This window comes from Lycorma delicatula, chromosome 7 (genome assembly GCF_047948215.1).
Source record: "Lycorma delicatula isolate Av1 chromosome 7, ASM4794821v1, whole genome shotgun sequence".
In the NCBI taxonomy this organism is placed as follows: Eukaryota; Metazoa; Arthropoda; class Insecta; order Hemiptera; family Fulgoridae; genus Lycorma; species Lycorma delicatula.
In genome coordinates this window covers 53,688,154-53,708,670 of record NC_134461.1, presented here as the reverse complement: position 1 = coordinate 53,708,670, position 20,517 = coordinate 53,688,154, and the positions used below count along the sequence as shown (strand labels likewise).

General features: G+C 28.9%; 1 protein-coding gene across 1 annotated transcript in view; it reads right to left on the bottom strand.

The window, feature by feature from the left end:
* The window catches only part of LOC142327600 (uncharacterized), a 242,383-nt gene that overhangs the window by 173,331 nt on the left and 48,535 nt on the right, over nt 1-20,517 (bottom strand). The window contains exon 2 of the mRNA XM_075370797.1: nt 1,985-2,362. Coding sequence (XP_075226912.1) covers nt 1,985-2,362 — 378 coding nt within the window. The remainder of the gene's footprint in view (nt 1-1,984; nt 2,363-20,517) is intronic.

Sequence of the window (20,517 nt, the reverse complement as noted above, 5' to 3'; positions counted from 1 at the left end):
ATGTAACTTAAAGAAGTCGAGATTGATAATGAAAACTCGTCTGTAAATGCTCTATTTTAAACGGGATTTTTATGGAGAATTAGACTGAGAGTAAAGATCTGAATCAGAAAAAATATTCTGTTAACATTAATAATATATATTATCATATCATAAGTAAGTAAAAAATTGTTTACCGTTAACTAAGCTGATCTTTTATATATTTCAACATGATTTCTTTAATGATTTTGGATATTTAAACTTACTCGTAGATTTAGAAAATTTTTTCGTTAACGATTTTAGAATAAGTCCTGCTTTTTCCTTAGATTTTTCAAGATTATTCTGGTCAAATTTTTTTTATGAGAAAAGCTTGAGAGTATTAACACTAATGATTTAAATTAACGATTACCTATCCATTTATTTTACAAGATAAATGTTAGTTAACATCGGTGTTCATAGTAGAAACGGTATATGTAATCGGAGCTGATCATGGTGATAGTAAATAAATAGAAAATATTTATTTCAAAATATTATATATATATATATATATATTTGTACATATCTGCACCTGATTATTTCATAAAAACTTTGAAGAAAAATAATATCTGCAAAAATTAAAATTCTGTAATAAGGTTTTCATGTTTGAGAGAGAGTGTATATGTGTGAATGATTCAATTTTTTTATATTTTTCTACGTACAAAGGTTGTATTTATTTATTTATACTTCTTTTATCAATACATACATTGCAGACATTTCCGCTAAAAGACCAGTCATTTATTTTTTTCGTTTTGATATTTAGTTTTATTCATTTAATCTTTTTTTTTTTATTATTATAGAAAAGTTGTATCTTTATTCAGGTACGTGTTTTAACGAAGCATGTCAGTAACATTTTCTGTTTCCCTACATCCAACTTTTCTTCCCTCTTATTCATTCTCTCTCCCTCTCTCTCTCTCTCTCTCTCTCTCTCTCTCTCTCTCTCTCTCTCTGTATATATATATATATATACCCTCTCTTTCTCTCAATGCTTTCTTTCTCTGATGCAAACTACTGTAAATTGTAATATGTAAAATGGAAAATAGAAATGAGAGCAAATTATAGAAAATTCACCTTTGTCATTCTTTATTTCGTAATCTTATGTTAAATATTATACTATTAGAATATGTATAAACAGCTATATAACGGTATTATATTATTATATCGTAAAAACTGCTGTAAACATCTGCATAATAATTTAAACATTTTTGAAAAACATTATTGTTATTGATTTTGATACGTTTTCTTATATTGTTTTATGATATAGATTTTCAAAGACACTTTTTTTGACAAAACGTAGTATAATTTTTTTTATGTACAATTTTAATAAAGAAAAAATATTTAAAAACGTTTTCAACTAATTTATGAGTTGTGATTTTAAATGATCTTGCTTTTGGAAGAAGCAGATTTTTTCATAAAGTATGATTGTACATCGTGGAACACTGTAACATCATTGGCTAGAAATAATTTTTGTCCTTTAAAAATAAAGTATTATACTCTTGGGATTGTTTACTACAATTTTTAATAATTTCTGTGTCAGTTAAGTAGTCTTCACAAATTTTTGTTTATTTCATAAATACAAATCTGAAGAAAGTTGTAATTTCTATGCAAATTCCGCAGAGACTTATTCCGTACGAAAGTTAAAATACTAATCTAGTGCATGGCCTTACTTTTTATTTAGTAGCAAATACAAATTTTGAAATTATTTTTAATTTTGTCGTTTAAATGTAGATTATTTAACCCTTTGAATATTCAATACATTTACATATGTTTTTGTTGTTTTTTTATAATATTAAAACTTAATTAAATAAAATTGTAGTTAACTTAAAAACTATCTTTTTTTTATTATCCTAAAAAAAATAATTACTTTAAAATGTACCTAATAAGTACTTCCAGTAATCTTTTATAAATAAATTAACTTTTGAACAAATTTTTTCTACAGATTATTTTTTTTTTTTTAATTAACTAAACTTACCGTATACGATCATTTTTTTAACCATAAAATCTTCGGTATGAAACGTTGAAACAGTACACTTATATTCCCCAGATAGGTCCGTCGTAGGCCGGATAATTCTTAAAGCGCGGTACATAGTACCCGCTTGATTTGATGCTTCGTACTGGAGATCTAATCTCCCTTTTAAAAGTCCTAATTCTTGTGGTTTTTGTCCCGGTATCCACTGGTAAACCGGTTCAGGACCGTTATTAAAAAACCACTTTAATACTAAACCTGCAGTCGATAATGCTTTCGCTTCCTCCGGTGTTAATGTATATTCACAATCCAACACTGCCGCTTCGGAACCGTTACGCACTGTTTCTGGCACTCGAAGTGCCTTTATTTGTACTCCTCCAACACCTAAACAAATCAAAAAAATATATTTTTGTTATTTCATTTAAATTATTTGTATAATTATACTTATCCTATTTGTATAATATGTTTGGGTGCATGAAAAATTTTAAATACATCAGAGTTGATGTTCAAGTGAAGTAAATTAATAAATTTTTACACTTTAAACATTAATTGATAACGATGGCATTGCACATGAATCGTAATCTGTTTAGTGCATAATTCTAAGGAGATAACTATATATTTAAACCCCTTCTTCTGCACACGTCATCAAAACTACTTGAGCTGTGTGTTTTTTTTTTACTTTATGAAAGATAAGGAAGCTCTCATTACATGGTAGGCGGTTTAGTAATTGAGCTTATTGTCCAACTTTCAGACATGGTATAGAGAATTCATGAGTTGATTAAGATGCAGTTCCCAACCAGAAAATACCAAGGTTGGTTTCTACATAATCCGATATCCTCAACAAAGATGATCTAACAGCCCAAAGTACACCCAATATAACCAAGGTTATATTGGTTATATAACTTCGGCACCCAAAGTACCGAAAATAGGAAATAAAATCATTGTTTTTTTAGACAGCATAAAAGGAGTATCAAATCTACATTTTTGTTTGACTGTAATTGTTTTATAACGCGTGAAAATATGTTTATGTGTTTGCAATTTAATATAACCAGATGATTCTGATTCTGAAATGGATATTATACAATCTATAAGTTCTATAGCCTTGTTGTAGTCTTCATTAATTGCTTCTTAAGGAGCGTTATCAAGCCATGATAAAATGTGAACATGAGGGCTTCCTCTATGTTGGAATTCAATTCTTTTAAAGTAGTGAATTACTCTGTATTTTTTGAAAGGACTCGACCGTTCTGATTGCAATATTTTGAGAATTAAATTAACTAATTTATTAAAATAAATTGCACATGTAACTGCATCCTCAATAATTAATGTACTTTTTACCATATAGTTAAATTTGCAACAGCTTCAAGAGATATTTCTTCTTTATTTTTTAGTTTATACAAAAGTTGAAGTAAATTTGGCCGTCCTATATCATTAGCATTATTGTGAAAAAAACTGTTTCCTAGTTGTCTGATCATACCAAAAAGATATTTTTTCTTTTCAGACCAATACCAAGTTGAATTTAGAATAGAACGCAAAAAAGCCAAATTACTTTCAATGCACCCTTGAATGTAATTTTCATTTTCTATCTGTTCTTAGTTCAGCGAATTAACTATAAGTAAATTATTAGGAATTGTAAATGTAAAAAAATAATTTTTATTCTTTTGAATATCCCGAATGGCGTATAAAATATATGCTTTGTCTACTGCGTTGCGTGTACTATGCCTCTATATATCTTTATAGAAGTATAATTTATTGCATTCTTTTTAGAATGTACTAATGTGCTGTATTGCATGTATTTAGAATTTTATAATGTACAATATATACTTGGCTAGTTCTCTTAAAATGCAAGAGATGGCGTTGATTGATGCGAGATTATTTGAATAGAGTTAAAAATTATTAAGTAGGTATTTATTTAAAAATAAATTATTACTGCTAAAAATAAATATTTTATCAATTCAAACTAATTTTAATTGTTAAAAATTATTTCATCTCTAAATTAGCTGAAACCAACAATTTAAAAAACAAAAAACCTATATTAAACTATTTTAAAGTACGCTGTCACACATCAGCGCCATCTGTTGTATTTTGTGAGAACTAACCCATTTATAATATATATAGCTCTAGCGTCTAGTGACGATTTTTGATTACGTCAGCTATTTTTTTCCCATGCAAAAGTCTATCCCAAAATCTCCGCACAACGCGCCTAAAACGTTTTCACTTCAAAAAGTGGAGAAAATTAAAAGGGAAAGGGAAAGGGAAAAATGAAAAGTTAAATTTTTTAATGTTACGTAATGTTCAATTTTTTAATGTTTTATCAAATTTTCAATTGTGTTCATTTATTCTATATATATATATATACTCAAATCTAGCAATAGCGAATCTTTGCCGGGTCTGCTAGTTTTACAATAAAACTTCATCATAATTTACTCCCACCCTAAAAAAGAAATCGTAGGTAACTTTTTTCATGTATAATTATTTTTCCCTTATATAAAAATAAATAACCAATTCCAGGAAAGTATCACAACTTTGTAGTTGTCAGCTATTAGCTCAACAATATGACAATTAAAAGAAAAAAACTATGCTCATAAATCATGACTAATGAAATCAACATATTATTTAATCTATAAAACCACTCATTTTAATGATACATACCGTTAATAACATAATTTTTAAACGAATCTCCCATTGCTAGTGTAAAAGTGATCTTTCATCAGAACACTTTTTTTATAAAAAGACGATTTACCAGAACTGAAAAACTTGCAATAACCTTCATTAGAACATTCTCTTTAATTTCCTTTCGTCATTAACGCAGTTCATGAGTAGAAAATGAAACGTAGTAACGAAGTATTCACCAGCCTCCTTTTTTTTCTTTTATAAAACGGTAAATTGTGTATAAAATAGGGTAATCAGGAGTAGCGAAACCGTAATTGAAAGAAATTTCAGACCTTTTCTTTCTCTTTAGTGTAACGTAGACTAGAGTAAAATTTTGTACCGTCAGGGTTTAGTGGAGAGAGGCAGACGCATGTCAGATGTTCGATAAGCGTCAGAAATCGTGAAGGGAGGGAGTAAAGTCTTTCGGGAGACCTGCTATCGCTCTCTGCAGACAAGGTGACGTATTTCAACCAGAAATCTTGCTTTCTTTTTATTTTCTTATATTTACAATCATAGTCCCCAATTTTTTTCCTTAAAGAAACAAACACAAATCTGCTTGATTTAAAAAAAAAAAATATTTATTTTTTTCTGAACTCGTTTTATGATGAAAAATTATTAAATTTATTTTTTTTAATATCCTTCATCCGCCATTTTGGCGGCTGCTTATTATAAATTTTAGTGAAAATTTATTTTAATATAAACAAACTTATCAATCGAAACTTAATTTTAATGTCTTCACTAACTAGACTAGATCAGAAGAAACTTTTTTTAGTGTATTAATGATTCGATAATTGGATTGTAAACAATTAGAAAGTTAAAATCTCACAGAAAATTATTAGTCTATAACAGGATTTTTATTAAGAATCGCTAAGTTTTTTTTTAATATGCCCTAATTCTAAATCATACCGAACTTCATTAATAAATATCAGGTTGTTTATCAGAATAAATTCATGTGTCGGTTGCAGAAAAGTTTTATTTTTAAAGAAAATTAGTCAAAGGGATCATTCACTTTAATTTTCAGTGGTAAATTAAAATGAAATATCCTTTCAAATTTATTAAGTAAAAAAAAAAAGAAGAAAATGGAAAAGAATGATAATCCAGTCAAGAAAAATTGTACAATGGCAACTGCATTTTTATCAGGATTTAACAGATTTATGTACAAAAAAGGATGATTTTTATTCTTCTGTCGGTTGTTGCAACAGAATTCATCTTCTTTGAAGAAAACCTTAATTCATATTTCTTTCAAATTACGACATAATTTAACAAGATAAGAAACCGTCATTAACCAATCACAAAAGTAATGATGTATTCTTTATTATACTTAAATCATCAAAGTCGTAGGCAAATTGATGTTTAAGTAGAAGAAGATTGCATATGGATTGAAATTAAGTCGGAGGTTGATAATAATATTTGACTAAGACGTCTAATAATTTTCTATGAATGATTACCTTGGACGGAAATTAACCTGTTTCAGACAAATGTTTTAGGTAATATTTAGAGGACTAACGACCACTTTAAACCGATTCGACACGTGCCTATTAAAGGAGGTATGATTTTTTTTTGTCTTTGAAACCCCATTTTTTTCACCCCCTGGGCCAATGATTGATGATATAAAAAAATTTACTTACATAAATTTTAGGCCCTTATTCAAAGAATAGTAGGAACTTATATATAAGTGGTAGGAACTTATATATATAATATAGGAACAAAGAATATTAGAAACGAATTCGATATTTTACTTAATAAGAAACCTATAGCGATATTTTGTTGTTTTTTTTCGAAAAAGCCCTCTCCCATTTCAACCCCCATGGTCCGATTTTGACCATTAACGAAATTGACCGAGATTTTGGGTCGTTATATTTTATGTATCAATTTGAAAGTTATTGGTGCAAAATTACGGCAGTTACCGTGTCCACAAGAAACTGAAATATGTACGTAAAAAATATAATGAAATATAAACTTCTGACCTGAGGGTGATTTTTAGGGTAGGAAATGTGAAACGTGAAGATATGTCGAAATTTACCGGAAGTCGAATCATGGTACCGAATACAGTAGGTAGCTTTCTTATGAAATCTACCTAAAATTGTAGATATTGTCTTAATATCTAATTGTAAATTAGATATTAAGACAATAAAATAATACTGGTTGAGAATTTCAATAACCCGGGTGTTCATTAAAAAAATAATTAATTAATTATAATTATATACTTATACCAACAAGGCATGCTTAACAAAATTATTTGAAAAATAATTATTTTCGGAATGACATTCATTACTTTAAATCGAAAAGAAAAATTATTCTTAAATTAACGGATAATAAAATTTTATCCCAAAATACCATGTTTTGGGATAATCTGTAGTAACTTTAGTTACATGAAATCTTTTTGTAGATATCAAACCGTAATCATATTATTTACTTTTACCGTATGCCACAAATGATTCGTAATAAATTATTTTACGCTAAAAAGCATTTTTCGGTAAGAGAATAACAAAGAAATGCTATACTATCGCTAGGTAGATATTTTAGATTTCTCAAAAATTAAGAAATGCCACCAACTAGATTCCTGTTTATGTATTTACATGCTTCTGTGATACCATTTTGCCTGTTGTTAGATTCACAATTCTGCTTAAATATGCAAAACTAAGAGATTTCATCCATGGTTCTTTGTTAAATTATACTAACGCTTAATCTTAAAAACAGGATTCATAAACGGTATAGAAAAACTGACGAACCGGAAAAGAACGAAAGTTTTCCGCGGAAGAGAGCAAAAATTCTCTTAAAACGTGATAAAATTAATTGCGCTCTTGCAATTGAGCATGATTTACAAGGTAAACCCATCTAACTAAATTTTCTAAACATATCGAATTATTTATGTTACGAGTCAAATCGTATAAAATTATTTAAATTGACTGTGATTTTGTATTCGATGAATAAAAGTTAAGCAATGCGTTTGAACGATTACTGAAAAGCTTTATCAGCCTTCTTGCGACTACGTACGCTCTGATCACGGTGGAAAAGGAAACAGGAGCACTTTATTGATGAACTCTTATCATTCTAGAGAATACTTATAACGTTACTGATAAGTTGAATGTCAGAGCTATTGTGAGTTTTGATGATGCCTCCTCAATAATTAGGGGAGATAAATCCTTCCATAATTCTAATAATATAATTACAGGAAATCAATCTCCTGTAATTAAGAAAGATTTTTAAAGGTTTAAAAAAACGTTATCGCCGGTAATTTTCTTTGTCTTTAATCTTTGTAAGTATGATTATATATACTGTAACGAAATCTTAGATAACACAATTGATAACAGTGGCTCCTAAAAAAAGGAAGGAGCGTAAATATTCGAAACCGTCAGCATATCACTGCACTTTGTGTTCTACCCAAATTATTCTAAATAGTTACGTTTGAATAACTCCACCGTTAGCTAAAGAAGAACACTGTTTGTTCAGAACTACAGTTTTGTAAATTCCATTTCAGCTACCTTTAATTTTGTTGTAATGATTTTCATAAATTTAATATTAATATTACTGGTCAGATGGATATTATTTTAATTTCTGTTTTTTTTTTTTTTGGTTTTTTTTATATATATTTAGGTACTTTTACATAAGCCACGTAATTGCGGTATTGTATCTATAACAAATTAATTAAATTAAATAAAATTTCATTTATAGATGAATAAAAATATCTTGAGGAGATTTTGCCTCCTAAAAATCATAGGTTCTTTTTATCTCTTCGTTCCAACCACTACGGATCACGTTTACATAGTTTTGACTTCTTTTACTTTCCCCAAAAGGTTTTTATTTTTTTTTGCTCTGTTGTTGTCGCCTTTCTTCCGTTCATCTATTCAGTTTATTACCTTTCTTTTTCTTTTTCTCTGGAAACTTAGATTCTCCAATCACTTTTCTAACTTTATCTGTCTTTACACAGAGCTTTAGAAATGTTTAATGTTTTTAGATATCTTTCTATTTCTTTAAAGCAGTTGGTCTTTGTGACTCTGTTATGTAGAAATTAAATATTTGTTTTGTCAATATTTGGTTGTTAATTCTGAGTAAATGTCCATAAAACTGTAATCTTATTTTTTAGATTAAGTCCCCTATTTTTTCTCTATGTTTGTAAATTTATTTTTCAATTTGGTAATTCCATTTTCATATTTTGGTTTATAAATTTTTCTTAAAATTTTTTTCTACTTTTTCTATTCTTTGTTCTGAAAAACTGCAAACATTCTGCCACATACAGTGCTTCTGATGTGACTACAGTTTTATAGCGCCTCAATTTGGAGTTAAATGACAGGGGATTTTTATTGTAAATGTTCTTCATGAAATGATGACAGTTACCATTTTTCGTAGTCTGTTCTTCACCCTTTTTTTTTAGTTATTTTCGGTATTATGATTTCTGTCAAATATTTAAATCTTTGAACTCTACTTATTTCTTTGTTGTAGGAAATGTTAAGGGTTTGAGTTCTCTTTTTTGATTTCCTTTATTAGGAGCAGCTGTTATCAATTGTGTTCACTAAGATTTCGTTACAGTACATATAATCATACTTACTTATATTAAAGAAAATTACTGGCGATAACGGTTTTTTTAACCTTTAAAGATTTTTCTTAATTACAGGAGATTGATTTCCTCTAATTATATTATTAGAATTATGGAAGGATTTATCTCCCCTAATTATTGAGGAGGCATCATCAAAACTCACAATAGCTCTGACGTTCAACTTATCAGTAACGTTATAAATGTTCTCTAGAATGATAAGAGTTACTGGAAAACCACTTAGGTTCTTTATTATTTACTTTATTGTTTTTTTTTTTTTTTTTTTTTTTTTTTTACTTGATGATATCCCCAAATAAGCTTGAAGTTTGTGCGTAGGATATGGAAATTTTTTAGCATATGAAAAATATCATGCCTGACTAAGATTCTACTCGGGGGATCTCCGGATGAAAAACCAAATGCTATCACTCCGCCACGGCGATCGGTACTAACAAAGATGTAAGAGATTTGATCCTAATAAGTGTATTGATAATCTCAAGATCTTGATGTAACTGTAATAATAACGATATTCATAAACCAGAAGGATTATAGAGGAAAGATTATTAGTCACTATACACATTGGCAAAATAATATAAAAAAGAAACGATACCCTGAATTAATAATGTATTCATTACTTTCTTTAAACGTATTTATATAATAACCTATTAATTTTTCTAAAATATTTATTTCTTTTATTTTGACTCTTTAATGTATTATATAAGTTATTCGTATATGGACGTAAAGTAGTGGGGGGGAGAATCGACCAATCAGCGCTCGTGAAAAAAAACCTCAGTTACGGACGTAAAGTGGTGGGGGCGATTACGTCCAAACCCGAGGTGTCTATACTACTAATGTTGAAAATATTGTGTGTTTAATACCGATTTAAGTATGCCAAAGTTTGATGTGTTTTTTTTTTATAAACTTCGAAATTCTTAAATTTGTATTTACTTTTTTGTAAACTTTATTCATACCAGTTTACTCAGAATAAAATTCTCTATAAGTTTTGTTTAAAACATTTTTGACTTAATTGAAAATTTAACTAAGTTATTCTGCGCCAAACATAAAATATGTTATGATAAAATAAAAAATGAATATAAAAAGATTTATCAATCCAATCTTTTGTCTTTTAGTTCTGGAACCTATTGTTTTCAATTTTTCAGGTTAGATTTCATATAAAATCGCTTAATTTGGTTCTCAAGAATTACAATCTAGCTTAATTTTGCCGAAGACGCAGAAATAAGATCGATATCTTTCGCTATCCAACAATCGCTAGCGATACGTTTCCGAACCTTTGTTTATATGAAATTTCTTCTTTATTTTTACCAGTAGAACATTCCAGAAAGTTTGTTACTTTCTTCATGAATCTTAATGTTACTTTATCAGTGTTACTTTTAGTGTTTGTTATTTAGTGACTGAAACCTAAATGTTATAACGATCGATTGTCCTGTCATTATTTCAGTTTAAATTTAATCGAAAGAAATATATTTGTTTTTCTATAAAGTTCTATTTAAAATAAAAATTTGTTTCGATTGTTTACAGTTTTAAGGGGTAAGGGAAGAAAATGAAAGATTATGACAGATTTCTTTATATTTGAATAAAATATTCAAATATATGAAATTTTATTATTCAAAATTTCATTGATTAACACATTTTTCTTCCTTTATTTCTCCTAAAAAATTTTCCCATTGGAATAGATAAGTAAAACGTCGATGTAAGTTATAAACAGTAACATACTACATCATCAAATTAATTATTCTATAAAGATTTACTGGCAGACATATATGCTATTAATGTACTACATTTTTATTACATTGTATGTAAAAATAATATTGACGTTTGATTAATATTGCATTATTATATCATAAAAAAATAAATATACTACATATTTATCTCACCGTATGGCCGAGTTGCTTTAATCTGTAATTTCATACAACAATGAATCCATATTACCTAATTACAGTTAACAGAATTTTAACGCTCATTGCATTGTAAAAACTTTGATGGCTCCTCTGTCATATTTCAGATAATAAAGTCAAATTTTGATAGATAAATAATATTTTGAATTTTTGAACTGAAAACCATTTCACTATCCTATATCGTCTGTCTAATCGGACTGCAGTATCCTATGACGTTGCTCTTAATTCTAATTATTAAATTAATAGTAATTTTTTTATGTAATTTGGAACGTTTTGATTTAATTCTATTTTTTCTATGTAAAATATATATCAAGTGATTACACTGATAAACATAATTTTTGTTTCCTAACATCCGATATATGATTTTAATGTGTTTTTTGATGCGAAAAACGAATATGAACTCAGAATCTTTTTATCACCCACCATTTATAAAAAACTTTTAAATTTTAAGTAAAGGGTTCTTTTCATTTTCAACGTATAGTTAGCATTTAAGCTCCTACATTGTATTTTGTTAGCTCATTTTTTTATCGTTTAACTTTGTTAACATAATTTGTAAGCAATAATTAAACAATAATAGATAAAGAATTAAATCATATCATAGTTATATATTATGACATCATATCTAACAAGTAGTATGGGATGTAATATGTCTTTGAAAATACATTTCCTCCACTCGCATCTGGATTTTTTCCCGGACAACCTCGGAGACGTAAGTGATGAACACGGTGAACGTTTCCACCAAGACATTTCGGTGATGGAAAGCCTCTATAAAGGGAAGTGGAATACTAACATGCTAGCCGATTACTGTTGAACATTAATTCGGGATGTGCCTGAGGCTATTTATAAAAGAAAGGCATCAGAAAAATCATTCTAACACAGGTATGGCCATACAAAATTATAAATTTTACAGATTTTACCTATATTTCCCTTAATTTTTTTTGAAGCGTAGTTTATTTAAAACTAAGTGATAGAAAAATTGTATTTACAGATCTGTAATGTACGGAAAAAAGCAATTAAGTAATTGTATCACACTTAGAGAAACATTAAAAAAGTTTTTTTTTGTCTATCAGTGTTATTATAACATTTTTGGAAACAAGAGGAAATTTAAACCCCTTCCCAATGTATTTCTATGTCCTCACCTATCTGTTACCGATTGTCGACTGACAGGAATTTGTTATCTCATTCTGTAATAGTATGATTTATATTATAAGCTTGATTCTTATCTAATAATTTTCAAACTTTCGGTTGATTTTATATTTAGGTTTATCCTATTGTAACAGATAGCTGTTAACAAGTTATCAGTTTTCAAATTTAGATAACAAATCTATATATTTTCCCGGTACTCTGCGATGTTCCTTGTCGTCAAATCATTTTTTTTTTTTTTAGTATTGACTGAAAGAAATATTTTATAAAATACCAGTTTATTTTTGTTTTAATATTGTGAAAACATTGCAATTTTAATCATTTTATTTGATTTTTAGACACTTGAAAGAATGTGAGGAGATATTTATCACACCGCTATGATTACTAAGTATCTAAATACTACTTCTGTATGTCCTAAACTTTTTCTTAATAATTAATAAATATTTAAATTTTAACAATTACTGGGTTTTATAAAATCCTTCGATCTTATAAAAATATTTTTTTTTCAAGATAAACAGGCATTTTTTTAAATGTTATATATAATAAAACATCTAAATGTTTACGTCCAGGTGAAGTAGATTTGAAATTTTACAAAAAATGCATTAAATACATTTCACAAATTATATTATGGGAGTCGCTGAATAAAAATTGAATTTTTTAAATTGTTATTCGTTATATTTGTGCCCTAAAAATTTGAACGATGAAATCAAACAATACCAAAAGGAACAGATGTTTAATAGGTATATTACAATTTTTTTTTGATTTTAATAACTCAAGAATTTTGTCCTTAACAACAGTAAACATCAAATTTTTGAGTAACTTAAAGATTTTAATTTAAAAAATTCCTACATTTATTATCAAAATAATATACATTGACAAATATTACTGAATATTTTGGAAATTTGACCGATCACCAACCCTAGTATTTTTTTTTTTAATATTACTTAACCACATAAGCATGAACAAGCAATGAACATTGGTAAAATAGACGGAGCATACAGGAAAGTTAAGGAAAATTTTGGGGTTCATAAATTAAAATCTAATAATGTGTTAAACAAAGATGGTACACCAATATGTAATACGAAAGGTAAAGTCGATAGATAGGTGGAATATATTGAAGAGTTATACGGAGGAAATGAATTAGAAAATGGTGTTATAGAGGAAGAAGAGGAGGTTGAGGAGGATGAAATGGGAGAAACAATACTGAGATCTGAATTTAAGAGAGCATTAAAAGATTTAAATGGCAGAAAGGCTCCTGGAATAGACGGAATACCTGTAGAATTACTCCGCAGTGCAGGTGAGGAAGCGATTGATAGATTATACAAGCTGGTGTGTAATATTTATGAAAAAGGGGAAGTACCGTCAGACTTCAAAAAAAGTGTTATAGTCATGATACCAAAGAAAGCAGGGACAGATAAATGTGAAGAATACAGAACAATTAGTTTAACTAGTCATGCATCAAATATCTTAACTAGAATTCTATACAGAAGAATTGAGAGGAGAGTGGAAGAAGTGTTAGGAGAAGACCAATTTGGTTTCAGGAAAAGTATAGGGACAAGGGAAGCAATTTTAGGCCTCAGATTAATAGTAGAAGAAAGATTAAAGAAAAAAACCAACATACTTGGCGTTTATAGACCTAGAAAAGGCATTCGATAACGTAGACTGGAATAAAATGTTCAGCATTTTAAAAAAAATTAGGGTTCAAATAAAGAGATCGAAGAACAATTGCTAACATGTACAGGAACCAAACAGCAACAGTAATAATTGAAGAACATAAGAAAGAAGCCGTAATAAGAAAGGGAGTCCGACAAGGATGTTCCCCATCTCCGTTACTTTTTAATCTTTACATGGAACTAGCAGTTAATGATGTTAAAGAACAATTTAGGTTCGGAGTAACAGTACAAGATGAAAAGATAAAGATGCTACGATTTGCTGATGATATAGTAATTCTAGCCGAGAGTAAAAAGGATTTAGAAGAAACAATGAATGGCATAGATGAAGTCCTACGCAAGAACTATCGCATGAAAATAAACAAGTACAAAACAAAAGTAATGAAATGTGTTAGAAATAACAAAGATGGACCAATGAATGTGAAAATAGGAGGAGAAAAGATTATGGAGGTAGACGAATTTTGTTATTTGGGAAGTAGAATTACTAAATATGGACGTAGCAGGAGCGATATAAAATGCTGAATAGCACAAGCGAAACGAGCCTTCAATCAGAAATATAATTTGTTTATATCAAAAATTAATTTAAATGTCAGGAAAAAATGTTTGAAAGTATGTGTTTGGAGTGTCGCTTTATATGGAAGTGAAGCTTGGACAAACGGAGTATCTGAGAAGAAAAGATTAGAAGCTTTTGAAATGTGGTGCTATAGGAGTATGTTAAAAATCAGATGGGTGGATAAAGTGACAAATGAAGAGGTATTGCGGCAAATAGATGAAGAAAGAAGCATTTGGAAAAATATAGTTAAAAGAAGAGACAGACTTATAGGCCACTTACTAAGGCATCCTGGAATAGTCGCTTTAATATTGGAAGGACAGGTAGAAGGAAAAAATTGTTTCCTTCTAACTGCCTACGTTTGGCCTGCCTGCCAAACGTAGGCAGGCCACGTTTGGAATATTTAAAACAAATTGTTAGGGATGTAGGATGTAGGGGTTATATTGAAATGAAACGACTAGCACTAGATAGGGAATCTTGGAGAGATGCATCAAACCAGTCAAATGACTGAAGACAAAAAAAAACCACATAAGTTTGAAGCTTATGCTGAGGAATATTGTACGAAAACGTTTTACCTTATGAAATACCCCAGCCTGACCAGAATTCGAACCTTATCATTCACAAAAAAGGACATTTATCCTTGGAGATAAATTCTATTAAATTACATCAATCGAGAGGTTTGTCAGAGTACTCTCGTACAATCTACATTTTAAAAAAAAAGATTACGAAAATTTTTTTTCTTTGTTCTTTTTATTTAATTTTAGTAAGATTAGATTTACGTAAGTAAATTTAATTCTGGTACAATTTCGAAGGGATGCACAATTCCATTTTATTTGGGATAGATTTCCACTTAAAAATTTTGATTGAAACGGCAAGCTTACTAATTTTCCCAAGTTATCGTTGTAAAATATTCCAGTATCATATGAATACGTTCAAATGGTTTAACATAACTCCAGTTCAGTCTTTCGTTTAGTGAATTATTTTCCTCGCTTCTTAGGCAAAAGAATTTGGAAAACTATAAACCTCAATGTGGCTTTGAACCATGGCGTGAATCATGCCGACGTGTTTTGTATTTTTTGTTGATGTATGTTTTTAAATTCCCCATATATATTAATTTATTTTTTATAAACAACCGTCAAATTTATCGTTTAATGCTATTCAGTGTTTTTCTTTCAAATGACAGAATACCTAATAGTTATTTAAAAATTAAAATTCTTTATAAGAAATTATTTTTCTAAGTAGAGTGATTAATAGGGACGTTTAGTTTCAGTATATTCACACGTTATTGTGAGTATGTGTGTGTGTGTGGCTGTGTGTGCGTGTGCGCGCGCGCGTTGTGTGTTTAAAAAAAACATTTCACTCTGTAGAATCCAATTTTACCTACATTTGTTTTTCTTATTTTTTAATATATATTTTGTATGTTTCATAAAATGAAAAAATTCTGTTATATATTTTCAATTTTATATCCGGCATACATTGTTAAGAAAATTGGATATTCCTAGTTTCATACCTTTCTTCTTTCCTTCCTATTTATTTAAGTTTGTTATACAGCCCCAGTTCTGGTAGTGTTGTTCAGAGAAGAGTACGTGAACCTTCAACGTGTTAGATCCTACCGTACTGATAAACGAATAAAGACAGATGGGAGCAGCTGGCGCGAACAAACTGGTGAATTTATCTTTCGCGTCAGAATGAATTTGTTATTTTATTTATAGTAACTGTTTACTTTATTTCACCTAATTTTTAAATTACCAGTAAATTTTTTTTAATAGTAGTCATTTTTACACTGATAATTAATTTTTCCCTTATACGGGTAATTATTTTTGTTTTCATAAATTATAATTAAACATTTTTATCGTCAATTCGTTTTATTTTGGAAATAAAATTTTAGTATATTATGTTATCCTCTTATCTTCTGTTTTATTATAATTTTATATTCTACAGTTTTTTAGGCTACTGATTAATTTATTATTTATCTATTATAGAATTTTATACTTTTAATATATGATCAGTTTCGACCACGGATAATGATCAGTGTAAAATATTTCTTTCACAACTATTTTTTTGGCAATTTTATTCATTTAATCATTCTAATAAGCTAAGCAGAAGAAAGAAAAGTTTTAAATAATGCAAAATTATAATTTAATAATTACATTTATTTTTTTTAATTTCTGCACATTTTGAGAAGTAATTGTTGCAATTCGAATAGAATAGGAATTTAAAGAAAAGGCTTTAAATTACTGCAGTGGTAGAAGACAAGGAAAGCATGGTCTAATATGTAATTGTAGAAAAATATAAGATAAAGAGGTAGTGTATTCTATTTTTTTTTTTTAAATACATATTATTTAAAATATATTTTTTATAAAATTTGAACAAAAATAGCGGGAAAAAAATAAAAATTTTATGATTCACAGGTGAATCAGAAACTTGGCCGAAACTAAACAGTTCACCGAGTGAAAATTTATTTTGTTTTTTAACAACAGAAGCTTACAACAAAAAGAAGCTTCTGAAATGTGAAAAACTGAAACTTACGAGGTGTGTGAGAAAAGTAATTACACTGACTTTTTACTTAACAAAGTTTTTATTTTTTTCAAACAACAATATTATTCCCCTTCAAAGTAGTTCCCTTGGGCAGCTATACACCAGCGGAGTCGTTGTTTCCATTCCTGGTAGCAGCGCTGGAAGGCTTCAACTGGTTACAGTCGGCTTTTAACTGTCGGTTACAGTCTTAATATTCTGCAGTTCCAAAATGACGTCCTTTTAAGACATGTTTCAATTTCGGGAAAAGGAAAAAGTCAGAAGGACTCAAATCAGGCAAATAGGGGGGTTGAGGAACCGTAGGAAATCAGGTTGAGGTCAAAAATTCCCTGATGGATATGGCCGTGTGAAACAAGGCATTGTCATGATGAAGCATCCACTTGTCTGTAATGCCTGGTCTCACGCGAATCACTCTTTTCCTGAGCCTTTCAAAGACACCTTTGTAAAACACTTGGTTGACAGTTTTTCCTGGAGGAACAAATTCTTTATGCACGATACCTCTACTGTCAAAAAAGCAAATCAGCATGGTTTTGATCTTTGATTTGCTCATTCGACATTTTTTCGGTCGAGGAGATGACGGAGTGTGTCACTCTTCGCTTTGCCGCTTTGTTTCAGGATCGTACTCAAATATCCATGATTCATCACCTGTGGTCACACGATTGAAGAATTTTTGGTCATTGTCAATCCTCTCAAGAAGATCAACGCACACGTTTCTTCGATTGTCCTTCTGTTCCGTTGTGAGGTTTTTCCTTTCGAATGTCCAAATCGTCTGTAAAAATTTGATGTACGGTGAAAGTGTTAAAATTTAAGTGTTCGTCAACGTTTTCGTCAGATTTTGAAGTTAAAGGTCTCCCTGAGCGAGGTTGATCTTCAACGTATTCTCGGCCTTCCAAATATGATTTACGCCAGCGTAAACTTGTGCTCTTGATAAGCAATGTTCCCATAGGCCTGTTTCAACTTTTCAAAGGTTACACTCGCGGATTCCCCAAGTTTAACACAAAACTTGATTGCACAACGTTGCTCTAAATTCCTATGCTTCATTTTCGTAACACAACAAAAACACAACTTCACTGATGGTGCTGTCAAAAATAATGTGTTGGCTGAACGGAGTTGAAACTCGTATTGAGCATGTGGAAGGGATGAACAAACCGGTCTAGCACAGGACGGTAGAAGACACAGCGTTGCCAGATCGCTCGCAGTGTTACCAATCTCATTACTTTGCTCACATACCTCGTATAGCGTATGAAAAATAACACCTTCTGACCGGGATTTGAACCCAGGATCTCGGGTTGAAAGGCCGAGACGCTACCACTCCGCCACGAAGATATTTAAATAAATATTAGTAAAATAGGTGAGAAAAACTTTTACAGGAAATAATAAAATAATGAATTTATAATTATGATTATTTATAATTATGATTGAGGGGAATTAGCGGTTTTATTTGGCGCTTAATTATAAAGGTTGGTTGAAATTGGACAAGAATATCTTTCTAATAAAAAAAGTATAACATTACAAAGATTTAGGAATTAGGAAAATGTTTTCTTTATTTTAAAAAACATGTATAAACTATGGCACATTATAAAAGTGAAAAGTGGACGATAAGAAGCATAGCAGTACTGAACAAAAGCTTTTGAATTGTACGTTGCAGAAAAATGTTGAAAATTAAACGGGTGATAATGTAGAGATTTTTAAATAAATGTAATATAAATTAAACTTAATATAAAATTTAAACGACTAATGAAATTGAAACGAATACAGAAGCAAATTTTATGACCAAAAATCTTTAAAAACTTACTTCAACACGTTTTCGGGCATCTTAGAGGTCATCATCATCCCGACCGCCCATTTGCAAGAACATACCAAACGAAAGTTACAGAAATTTTTCATTAGAAAAATTAGGTCATACTTAATGAAACTAAATTTGTTAAATTATAATAAAATGAATTTTAAAAGTAGATGAAAATTATAACTTATAAAGCAAATAAATGAAAATGTAGGACACAATAAATGGATTATAAGACGAAAGTAAAAATCATAATACTATATTTCTTATTACTAATATTTATATTAATATTTCTACTATATATATATATATATATATATATATATTATATATTTCTATTAATATTTTTACTATATTTACTAGTATTTCTCATTACTAATATTTCTTTTTTCAACAAATATTAAATAGTAAGGAATATCAAAAAAATTAAGACTTTTTTATTTTAATTGCTGCAATGGTTAACTTGCAAGATGGATTTAAATTCAAAATAATTTTTTAAACATTAATTTAAAAATTTTAAAATATTATTTGTTACCACAGACAATTGGAGTGGGATCGGCAAAATAATTTTATAGTGATTTGAAAGCCTATCCATTTATAATGTATAGATCCAAACAACTCCCATTAACTTCTTTTCTGAAGGAAGATAGAGCTAAAAAACAACAAATTTATAAAGTAATTTTTTGGAGAGGAGTTGAATATTACACAAAAATATTTGGTAAATTGTGATTTTGATAAAAGAGACGTCAACTTTTGTAAGAAAAACTTTTTCTAACGTCCTTCAGTAAAGATTCGAAATTTTATTTTTCCCAAAACCCCCCTCCTTTTTCAATTTTTGAAAAAATTTAATACATTCTTTCACTATGATGGTAGTACCTGTCTACCAAGTTTGAAGAAAATCGGCTCAACAGTCCAAAGTTGTAATACCAAATACAGGCCATATACATACTACATACGCACAAACGTCCTGATAAGAATAAATTTTTGGGACTTGGGACCATTGGAATAAAACTTTTTTTAGAAATTATTTAAATCAATTTTTTTTGTTTTAATGGTTTTTAATGTCTCCTTAAGGCAGTAACTCAAAAAAAGACCTATTTTTTCGATTTTTTTTTTACAGATATGTATACTTTCCAGTTATAACTATAGCCGGGACGGGACATTAAAAAATATTTATTTTATTTCGGACCACAATTATGTAAATAAATAATTATTCTTAGTTTTAACCATTTCGCTTTTAATTATTAATAGAAATACCATGAAAGTGATGTTTTCGGTATAGAAATCATACTTCATTATAGGATAATTACAGAAGAAAATGCACATTCCCAATAGAGATCATTCCTCTATGAGGTAATACTATATTAGACATACTAGTTACTCCTACAAATTATACCTCTCTGAGCTATTTATAAATATAGTTCATTTATAAATACCTTCAGATATCCATATTTATTTAATATAAGCATTGATTTAAAAGAAACTATTACAAGTGTTTAGTCTTAACAGACTAACAATTTTCATTTTTTATGTGTGATAATTAAAAAAAAAAATGAAGCCGTTGATAACAAATTTTGAGGTCGTACTTGAATTCAGCTCTTCAAAAAATACATTAGAATACCAAAAATTATCTGTGTAACAAACCTTTTGTAGCCAGTGTTACCTTTAAATGTACATAGAGTCAACTTGTATATTTTAATTTTCCGTTGATCAATAAAATTAAAAATAATAAAACGATTATTTTTTACATGACTATCTAGAA